We start from the raw sequence: 12,506 nt of genomic DNA, 5'->3' as shown, positions 1-12,506 counted from the left end.
AAGTTCGATCCTCTCCAAAAATTTAGAACATCCATATCCCCTGAATGGCTTTTTCGAGAAGAATATAGCATTCTTGTTCTAAGTCACTTAAAGTGGACTCATAAATTAGGCCTATGCCTGTTGTAAAATGCTTATTTATTAATCATGTCAAATAATTTGTATTTGATATTTCCTCTTGGTTTTCAATCTTTCTATTTACTAATCTAGTATCATCATATTCTATAAATTTTTAATATTGAATTCCGACGATGTGCAATTTTGCACTTTTATAAGTGATTAGTTTATAATTTTAAATAATCGCAATAAAAATAAATAAATTCTAATATATGTTTATGTATATAATATATAACATTTAATGATTTTTACTTTATTATATCATAATAATTTATTAAACCTATTAATATTATAATCAATTCTATTTAAATTAGAACCTGAAATTTGGAACTGATAGAATATTTTTTGGACACATTTTACATTTGTTAAGGATGGAATTCGTTCCTTGAATATAGTATGTAACTGTAAAGTATTTATTATATTTGGGTCATGATGATAATGTTAATCTGAATGATGAAATAACATCCGTGCTTATTCTAATCATAAAATAATAAATAATAATATTCAAATTAATAAACTATACTATAGGACAAAAATAGTGGCGGGTAAAAAAAAATTCAAATATGATAAAGGAACAGCTGATAAAAAATAACCCCCTTTCTCAAAAAATTCGAATTAATATTTTTTATTATTAAATGAGTGAAAATAAGAAAATTTTTAAAAATTGAACGAAAGCAACATAAACGCATTCGTCCTTGTTCATAGTTGGTCAAAAATAAAAACGCCGTATCATATTTTTTAAAATATAACGAACTTCTTTCACGAGATTCATTTGAACGTGTTCGTTTACAACATTAGAAATTCATCATTTAAATTTTCAATAACTTTCATTTATTACAGTCACAATACTGAAATACATTTATGAATTTAATATTGTAGAATAATTTACTAATAGGATTTTGATTTAAAATATTATTCCTGAAACAATTTATTTTTTGTCCTTCTGATTTATAGTAAATTCAATTTTCTTCTCCATTTAAATCATATTCTCCATCGTTATAGAACATTATAATAATATAGATGGAGGCTGATATGATTAGATCCGACATTAAATGGATATTGGTCGATTATCGATCCGATATGACATCTGATTCTCTTCTTTATACATATTTTGTGTAAAAGTATACAAAATATTTTTATTAATAAAAAATTTATTTATATAATAATTACATTATAAATTCCATTTATTTATATAGTAATTACATAAATATATAAAGAAATTTTAAATTAAAATTAATATATCGAAGATTTAATTTCAGAAATACCAAATTTCTAGTTTATCCGAGGTCCGCCTGCATTGTTGGGGATAGTCAATATCACCAGATTCACTTAAAACTGATCCCGATCATACACTTTGTTGGAAATAATTTTTCCATTATAAATATAAAAAAGCGTATATTGATTTTTATGCATTACCATCCTTCATAATCTGGACACCTTTATCATGCTCACCATGATTTTAATCATGGTGAGCATGATAAAGCAAGTTCCTTTTTTTAGTAATTCTATGAATAAAATAACTTAACGATTGATGCATTTTCTCAACTAATTTCTTTTGTAATGGACTGAATTGGTAATAAAGCCACTTGGAAATTTTTAAAGTATAAGACGTTATTTTATGCGATTGTATCGTCAAATTTAAAAATATCTGCCGATAACCGATATTTTAAAAAATATCTATCTAAAGAAAAATATCAGCACTTCCCAAATATAATAGAATAGGAATGAAAAAAAATAATGTTTAAAAAAGACATCTTTATCAAATTGCATGACATTCTTATTGGTTTAAGAGTATGGAATACTATACTATTATGCAAATAAGACAAGGAACAATATAATAATGCGAACAAAAAATATACTGGATGATTTTTTCACTTTGGCTCTTAAATTCCTAGCTATCCCCGCTTCGTCGGCTAGCAGTGAAAGGCGTTTTCAGCTACTGGTAGGGCCTTTGAAGGAAAAAGGACTCGTTTAACGCCAAATAAATTGTCACCTCATTATTTATATATCATAATTATTCGCTTTGTGATATTTTTGATTATGATATTGATATATCATTAAAAATACGAATAATTTTTTTGAAGGCAGTTTAACGGCATGAAGATCAACCGCTCATTTGCAGTTGAAGATTTCATTATTATTTTTTTTAATATCTCTATTAACTTATATCATCTATGTTCGACATAAATCATGCTTATTGTTTTCATATAATCGCAATAATTAAATTCGATTGTATTTTAACTTTTTTAAAATATATTTTACAAATTAAATAAAATCCAATAATATATATCTTGATTAGATTATGGCCATCAAATAAGCTTTTATTTAAGGTAGCGATGAATATATATAAATATACATAAAAAAAATTTGGTTATTATAATATTCAAACTCAAATTATAAAATTTTATTCTGACTCGAATCGGGTTGGACTAAAAAATGTGTGCTCGGATTGGGCTCGGACAAAAATGTTTTTAAAATTCAGGCTCGGGCTTCGAAAAAATTACTTAGCAGACGTCTATTCAGTATTAATATGGTTTGTTGTTACATATATTCGAACAACATTCTTATAAAATTGTTAAAATAGCCGAAATCATAAGGAAAAACATGTTGATAAACATAAAAAAAATTATTTATTTGATTAAATCGCAATTATTTTGAATTAAATCAAATTTATAATAAAATAATTACAAGGCCTTGGAGGAAAATGTTTCTAGGAAAATTTATTAATAGAGCATGTCTTCCTTTTATTACTAAACATTTGTTTTCCTGTAAAATTTATGAATAAACTAGCGTGTATTTAAATATTCCTCAATTTTACATGATATATGGCTCATTTGGGGTGAAACAATATTAAATTTGGTCATTCTCATAAAAATTACAATCATAAAATAAATTTAAGCGTTACTACATTTTTCACCCACCAAGTATTGCTGGCATATTTAACCAAAATTTTAAGAATGAATAAATGGGTTCAATGTCATTTCAGCAAAACTTTTATCGCTAATATATTTTATAGCGAAACTTTACTCGCGAATCCACACTAACGAATACTATTCCGCGAAAAAAATATCGTGAAACAAATGTCACGAATTTTTTATAGAGAAACCTTTAAAGCTTATACATTACAGCGAGCGAGGTCATATAGCGTAAATTATTTCACAAAGATATTATAGAATTTAATATCGAGTTCAATAGTGCAATAATTGCTAATAGTGGCTATTTTATTTTGAAACATTTATTTTTATGGAATTAAATAATATTTAAAAAAAATAGCTACAAGATTGGTTCAATTATAGTTTTAATTTTCTTTTAACCTTAATAAATTTATATAATGATTTATGAACCTATGGTTTATAAAATTTATTATTGGAATATAATTTATTTGCTATCCCGTCTTATGTTTTTCTTCAAAGTCTTATTTTATTAGAATCGCGCACAAGATTGGCGAAATTGATATCTGGGTTGTCCCAATATTGTGATGGGTACTTAATATTTATAAATTCACCAAGTTTTGCCAGTCACTAACCAAAAGCAGAGTTATAAGTTAAATAAAAACTATAACATTAGTGATTAGATTGTCTTTATCGAATTTTGAATGGCGATTCAAAAAATTACATCTAAGTTCAAAATATTTTGGAATCTTATTATTTTACGATTATATGGATATTTTTTTATCTTTTTTGTTTACTTACATATAAAATATTTGTTACATTTTTAAAAATTTTGATAGGAATCTGAATCTAATATTAAGATGCAGCTTTAAGTAAAATGTTGCCCAAACTTTTGCAATCATTAATTCTGAAGCTTAAGCCAATATGAAATGCTTAATTACAATTATAGTTGTAAAAATCCCGGGAAAATTGGGGGAAAAAAGAAAATCAGGGGAAGTACTAAATTACTGAAATTAAATAACCACAAAATACACCTTAACCTTTCATTTTTTTATTGAATTTATTATTAAAAATTAAGGAACTTAAGGAAAATAAAATATTTGAAAAATAAAGACAAAAATACATTGGAAACATTTTATTTTTTTTATTGAATAGCTTTATTAATTAACAAGAAGTATGTATAAATTTTATATAAAATTTATGGGTGCAAATGAAATAGCATAAACATCTTCATGGGATGCAATTGAAACATCAAATCTGAACTCTTTAGCTGATATTCCGAACATGATACCTTAAATTCTTGTGATCCTTTAAATACATATTATGTCTTATCGATATTAATCTTTAGACACTCATTTTTTTATTCGATTTCTCATTTTAAAATGAAATTTCTCAAAAGCTGATCAAATTCTTTCCGATGAGTCATTTGTGGAGGGGGGGGGTATCGAAAGGCATCTTATTGTCACTTGACAGAGGTTTATTTGTAAAAGTTTCCACATACGCCAGCAGAAACTTTGTTTTAAACGGTTTAACAAAAATCTTCAAATGAGCATTTGAAGATTTTTTTCGCCCAAAATTTTAAGCCAAAAATTGAAGATCTTTGCGTAAAAAAATTCCAGATTTCAATAAAATACTAGAGGCACCTCCTCACGCTAATTTTTAATGTATTATTTTATATTTATATAGCTTGTATATTTTATTGTACACTGTAATTATTATTAAATAGTGTTGTATGCCAAGTTCATTTTTTTTAAAAAATGATGAACGTCCTTTTATTTTTGACGAACTTTGAACGTAAAGGCATTCCTTTTTTGACGAACGCATTTGAATTTAACGTTCGTTCAATTTTAAAAATACATTTTATTTTATTTATTTAAAAAATTTAACATTAATTCGATTTTTTTTAATTAGCTGATTTTCCTTTTTCACATTTCAATTTTTTTAACAGGCCATTATTATAGTTTATTAATTTGAATATTATTGTTTATATTTTAATTTAATAGATTAGCATAAACATGGATATTATTATTTCATCATCATCTGATTCTGAAAATTCAAAATCATAATAATTAACATTAATGGCCCAAATATGATTTAAATATTTTACAATAACATCCTATATTGAAGGAACTAATTCAATACTTACCAAATGTAAAATGTGGTCAAAAAGTGTTATATCAGTTTCGAAATCTTCAAGTTCCACTTTAAAATGATTTTTGATTGTAATATTAATTATTTTATATAATATAATATAACTAACTAGCCAGTTAATAATTTATTTTAGATTGTTCTAAGTAAAAATCATTAAATTTTATATATATGCACCAGAGTTGTTAAAAGAGACTTTTTAAATGTAGCTAGATAAAGATACATCGTCTTAAAATTTATCTAGATATAGATACATCTTCTAAAAAGTTATCTAGATACAGATACCATTTTTATTATTCTTTTATATAAGCTTTGCATAATCGTAAATTGGGATTCTATTGTGAAAATGCATGAAAAGAGCTAAAATTTATTGACTCGATATTACATTTATCAAAATATAACTAAAATAATGATTTTTCGATTTTAATATAATCATATATTATATGAATAATGATTAAAAAATTATAAATAATTATTAGATTTCAATAATAAAATATTTTCAAAATTTTGGTCATTAAGTCATCCTCGTTTATCTGTAAAGACATTTTTAGCTACACTAAGTCCAAGGCGCTTGAACAGATTTTGGTGTATATTTTATGAATTACAATTTTATATCAGGATATTCTTTAAAAATACTAAAATCTCGACATTCATTTTTGAAAAAAATTATTTAAAATTTGTCGAGTATCAAAATTTAAATTATTATTAACAATCATATCTACTGCTGTGGGGTACTTAAAAAAATCCGATATTAAATAATTTGTTTTTTTTCACAGGTTATTTGTTTGCTATCAGTTGAAGACCTTGATAATTCATCAACTAATCTTTGTATTAATTGTTTTTTTATTAACAGTGTTTGATTTTTTCCCTTAAAATTTAAAATTACAATTGTAAACATTTATTTAGTATCTATACCATTAAATGTTTTACAATGTTGCAAGTTGAGGTAATGCTAACTGAAATTTTCGTATTTTTTGGTAGATATGGCAAACATTTTACTATCAGAGATTTGTTTTTTTTATTTTGAGATATTATTTTAAAATATGCTCTATAAATTGGCCATGGAAAAACAATGTCTGAACTTGTTGATGCTTCATTGATTACACTGTGTGACAAGAAAAATGGGAGAAGAAAATAAAAACAAGTTTTGGTGCAGAATTTGACGCTGAGTTCGAATCCGTTTTCCAAATTTCCCCTACACGTCAAGTTTTAAAAATATTACCGTATAAAGACAACTTTTCAAATCTCAAATATGGTAAAATTTAGGTCTTTATACGGATATATTTTAAAAAGTATCGAATAAAAATGCCTGAAAATTGGTGATAGTGTTAAACTTATATTTCTTTATAAATTTACTAATTTTTATAATTTTTTATCGATTGGTTTTTGAGAAAAATGGTAAAGAATTTCGTTTTGGGGGTCTTAAGTTTTCAATTTAAATTACTAAAATTATTAACTTTAGAAGATAAAAATTTTGCTTCAAATATGCTCAAGATTATATATTAATTCTAATTATGTTTCAAAAGTACTCTATGACATGAAAATTCAACCAAAATCTATAAATTAAAAAAGTCGGTACAGATATTTTCGAACTTTTTAATTTGTACACTTTTATTGAATTTTCTCTGCATAAAGCATTTTTAAAGCAAAATTAAGGTAATATTTATCTTTTTTAGTTGTATTTAGTAATATTTTATGCATTTATGATCAATTTATATTAAAATCAGATATCTGTACCCACTTTTTTAATTTGTACTCTTTTTGAATTGAGCATTTTTGAAGCAAAATTCATTTAAAATGCAATAATTGGTAATTTTTTCATATTTTTTATTAATATTTATCTTTTTTAGATGTATTTAAGAATATCTGTTTTTTTAATCAATTTATATCAAAATATATGATTTTCCAATGGAGTACCTTGAACCAGTAGTATGGGCAATAAATAACAATGCCAAATAACGAGTAGGAAGAAAGGAGAAGAATTATTTTTTTTCGCGCTTAATTTTTCATAAACATTTAATTTCTTTCATTAATTTTTTTTTTAAATTGGATTTTGTTCAGTGTAGCGAAGAGAACGAAAGCCACAAAAAATAAATATATTAAATGTAAGCTATATTAAAAAAGATTTTATAAATAAAGGTAAATTTAAAAAATATAGGTTGTTTAAAAATTGAGTAAGGATTTTATAAAAACAAATGTATAATAATAATAAGGAAGGTTTGCTGCAAAAATTTAGATATTTTTTTAGTTGTAGAGATCATTAGAACCGAAGTTATAAACCTTCAAAAAGTGCTAATGATCTTTTTGTCCACTTTTACCTAAAATAAATAAAAAACCTGACGTGCTAGAAAAAAACTAACAGCGGATTTAGAATATGCATAAAAAACTGTCTTAGAACATGTTTATTTTATTTTCTCCCAAAAAATCAAGTCAAAATTTATCACATAGTGTTATTACTTCTTACTCTTCATCACTAAATATTAAATCTAAAATAAATTTGAAAATTAGTATAATAAAATAAAATTAACCAATTCCATTGAAAATAAAAATGGCAGATCCTTGAGTTGTATTGTAATAACAAAATTTGTCTGGGTTATTGATAAACTCGGACATAATATTTAATGAATATTTATAAATATATTTTTTTATATATATATATATAATTTTTTATTATATAGTCTTAATATTTTTTAATTTTATATTTAAATTATGCTCATATGAAATAAAATAAATTTTGCATTCATATTTTTATTTATAATATAAAAAGCACTAAATAAAAGTATATCAAAATGTATCTTAAAAGTATCTAAAAACAGTTACAGATACATCTAAAATAATATCTATAAATCTATCCAGATACAGATACGACATTTTTATATCTAGATACTCTAACAACTCTGATATACACATAGATAGAAAATGATTGATACCATTTAGAATTTATTTTTAATGACATTTTTTGAAATTATAATCTAATCACTATTATTATAATCAAGGATTTTATATTTTAATTGTTGAACACAATTTGAAGTATAAATTTATATATTATAGAAATAATTAACTTTTGTATTATATATAAAAGTTTTAATATAAAAATGATTTCTTTAAATCTACTATACCTAGGATTTTATATTTTTATTTACGAATTAAAATGCTATAAATGATAAATTTAATATTTTTATAAAAATATTTAATATAAAATAATGATTATTGAATTAAATGAATCTGTAAATATTATAATATAAATATTAAAATTGAATCAAATATGCATTTGCAAAATGTTTGTTATTTGATAAATTATTTTTTTGCTATTATCAATATAATAAAATATTATCATCTGTAATAATTTATCAAGAACTTCCTTTATTTTTACAAAGTTTTCACGATGATATGCAGCAAGAAATTAATGAATATTTAACAAATTATAGTGATAATAATAATAAAAAAAAAGGCTGAAAAACATAACAACAAATTATTTTTAATATGAAAAAAATACATATAATGTGATACAGTTAGAGGTCTGCAAAGTAATTTTTTCGCAGCCTGAGCCCCAATTTTAAAAAAATTTTTTGTGAACTCGACCACACATTTTTTAGTCCGACCCGAGCCCGAATAAAATTTTACAATTTGTGTTTGAATATTATAATAACCAAAAAAATTTTATGTGTATTTATTCATCGCCACCTTAAATAAAAGCTCATTTGATAGCCATAATCTAATCAAGATATATATTATTGGATTTGATTTAATTTGTAAAATATATATAAAAAAGTTAAAATATCGAATTTAATTATTGCGATTATATGAAAACAACATGATTTATGTCGAATGTAGATGATATAAGTTAATATAGAGACTAAAAAAAATAATAATCAATATCATTATCAAAAGTATAACAAAGCGAATAATTATAATATATAAATAATGAGTAGTCCAGTTTATTTAAGAGTCCTTTTCTCTTCAAAGGCCCTACCAGCAGTTGAAAACGCTCTTTTACTGCTATCCGACGAAGCTAGGATAGCTAGGAATTTAAGAGTCATTATGGTTTATCTTCCACCAATTTAAAATATTATCATCTTCAATATATAATTTAGGATCTAGGTATTTTTGAAGTTCGCCAGAAAACGCATTGCCAGCCTCCCATAAAGAGAAATACAAAAACGGATCTGCCTCATTAATTTCTTAAGGAAAAATATATTCATAATATAATAATAATTTTAAAAGATATATATTTACTTTAATATTTTTTAATTAATAATTTTATTATTAATTTAATGAACCTTTATTTACTACTCTATCAGTTGAGTAGGAGCTAGATGGTGAGTTGGTATTTATAGATTTTTGCCTAATCATATATATATTGATTTTTTCTGCATGTTAATTTGTTGCCACAAATCTTTATTATGTTCTCGGGATAACATTTTCATTTCCCGAAATTTGCGCACATAAATGTCGAAATTTGGTGGAATATTTATATTTGGAATTTATCCACCCTTATTTCCCGGCATCTTTACGATCTAATTTATATTTCTTCATATTGGCTCTAACTTTATAGCTCCATTGGAGTTTTGGCCTTCCTCTTTTACATTTGCCCATCACTTCCAAACTCTTAACCTTATTTCCTATATAGTTTATAGGTCTACTCATTGTGTGCCCATACCACTTAAGTCTGTTCATATTTTAGTCTTAATAGGCACTACCTTTAAACTTCCTACTATTCTTGTACTTTGCACCTTATCCTTTCTTGATACCACAGCAATCATCCTCAACATGTTTCCAAACTATATAGAATCCATAAATTTTTCCCTTCAATTTATGTGAGATTTTTTTTTCAAAGAGCACTCCTGATAAAAATCTCCACTTTAACCACCCTTGATTAATTTTACTCTTTATCCCTTTCTATATTGTGCCGTTTGTTTGTATAGTGGAGCCAAAATATTTTCAGCTTTCAATTGCCGATATCTGCCATTCATTTATATCAATGCTCTCTATTTCATCTCTATCACCATATACTCCTTTTCTCTTTAACTTTTAGTCCGTGCTTTTCTAGGATATTTATCCAACTCACTAATCTTTCCTTTCATCCTTGGATTCGGCGAGTATCACAATATCATCTGCAAATATCATATTCCACGGGACTGTTTGCGGTATAGACTGTGATAATACATCTATTACTGTTATTAGGGATGTACCGATATTTTTTATCTGATTAGATCAGGCCGATATTTCACTCGTTATCGGCAATTATTATAAAATTTTCCTATCAGATCCGATAAAAATGGCGTTTTTAACAAAAATAAAATGTTATAAATTTTTTTTTAAAGTTATATCTATAAAATTCGAAATGCATTTTTATGTTAATTTTTTTAATAATAATTAATTAAACATTTTGCCATATTGTTATTTTCTTGCGCATTCTGTTTATAAAAGTGTGCGATAATCTCTCAGAATCTGTTTTTAGTGAAACTGGTGATATTGACAGTTGTCATCACCTCAGGCTGACCTCTGATAAATTGGAAATTTTGGTATTTCTAAAAAGAAATCTTCGATATATTAATGTTAAATATTTATTTTAATATAACTGATCATTATATTATATTTAAATGACATAAGTTATGGTATAGTTAGATTATAGATGTTATACTAATAAAAAGTATATTAAAAATTATTGGTATATTTACAGAATACAAAATTAGATATAATATCGGATAAAGTAAAGTATGTAATAATATCATTTTAACTATGCAATGCAATATACTAAAATATAATCCATAAAATAGTTTGGTATATGGTTGTTTAAATTATAAAATAATAATTGAAAATAACATGTTATTCTGATTTTTATGGATAAAATGGACAAATAAAAAATGATATGGTTTTATAATTGAGATTATGAATTATAATGAGTATTTAGGATATTTATATTAATATTTTTCGGGTCGGATTTCAGGTCGGACAGTTCTTACAACCCGATCTAGCCAGAATCCGAAAATTTTATTTGATATCCGAGGACCGATTCAGGTCCTACTGAAAGCCCATGCAGTTCTCTAACTATATATATAAAAACGAGCCGGCTATTTTAACAAAACTGGCCGGATTCAAATAGAAGTTCTGGATCATTGCGTATTTAGATAGAATAACCAAAAATTATTTATTGATTCAAATCCGATTTGATATCAAATATTCATGAATACCTGATGAACATTTTTCTTTTAAGATTTTTAGGAATAAATATTTTTTTTAAATAAATTTAAGTTTGATTAAAGGGATAAAATTAATGTTACTATTTTTTAATTAATCAGAGAAGATTCAGTTCTGTTGCGCAAAGAAAACGACACGATACTCTCGAATGATTGTTATATAGACCTTCAACTCCCTAATAACGATACCTGGCATAAAAATATATTTTACACGGTTGTCGAAGATAATATAAAAAATTCAGAAGGTGATCATAGTCAAGGTGAAGAAATAATCTTCGCAGAAAAAAGGATGGATCATAAATCCGCAAAAGATGATTTACCAAATCTAATTTGCTCCGATGATCAAAAAAAACTTCATCAAAAATTGGTTGATAAAACATCGAATAACGAATTTGAAACTTTGCAAATTACCATGGTAAAGAGGAAAAAACGATTCTGCGGAAGGACTTCTCAAATATCTGACTAATAAAATATTTTTAATAATGTAAAATATAATATAATTATGTAAAATATAGAATATATCCTTTTAAAAAAGTGGCTTTTAAATAAGTTATTATATTATGATTTGTTAATTTAATGTCTAATAATTTTGAGAGTATAATTTAATATATTTTTAAACCTTAATATAAAAATTCAACCAAAATTTGCAATCGGTCAATGGTAAAATTCAATTTTAAGTTTTTATGACACTATTCACTTTATTAAGTATATGTAACAACAAATATACAACATATATTCATAAATAAATGTATTTATATTTGGTAATATTTTTATTCATTCTTGAAATATTGTTTCATCTTCACTTTCTGTGGCAGAGTTGTTTTCTTGTTCTATTGAATAATTATTTTCTAATCGTAAAATATGATAACTGCTAACTAATTTTCCCATAGTCAAAGTTTTCAATCGATTTCGGTTCTTTATATTACTAGATCAATTTCTTTCTGAAAAATAAGTTGAACTTGGAAGGGTTAATATGATATTTTCTACTTGGTGGACTTCCTTTCCACCAGCTTGATGCCTAAATCTGATTAATGGTTATGGACTCAAGCGCATTATTCCACATATTTTATATACTCTATCACCTAAGATGTCGTGTTTATAACCTTGCAGAATTCCGGTTCTTTCGTCATATCACAAGCTTGTATCATTTATC

General features: G+C 24.7%; 1 protein-coding gene across 2 annotated transcripts in view; it reads left to right on the top strand.

Annotated features, from left to right (window-relative positions):
* The window catches only part of LOC135925860 (WW domain-binding protein 4-like), a 40,416-nt gene extending 28,358 nt beyond the window's left edge, over positions 1-12,058 (top strand). Inside the window, exon 6 of one of the 2 annotated variants that reach the window (XM_065461385.1) lies at positions 11,456-12,058. In XM_065461385.1, the coding sequence (XP_065317457.1) occupies positions 11,456-11,819 (364 nt within the window). In that variant the 3' untranslated portion in view covers positions 11,820-12,058. The remainder of the gene's footprint in view (positions 1-11,455) is intronic. The other variant, XM_065461386.1, reaches the window with a different exon arrangement.
* Positions 12,059-12,506: the final 448 nt, after the last annotated feature.

This window comes from Gordionus sp. m RMFG-2023, chromosome 3 (assembly GCF_954871325.1).
Source record: "Gordionus sp. m RMFG-2023 chromosome 3, tfGorSpeb1-WG-v2, whole genome shotgun sequence".
NCBI lineage: Eukaryota > Metazoa > Nematomorpha > Gordioida > Chordodea > Parachordodidae > Gordionus > Gordionus sp. m RMFG-2023.
Note: the sequence above shows the minus strand (reverse complement) of the source record. Positions and strands in the feature narration are given on the sequence as shown.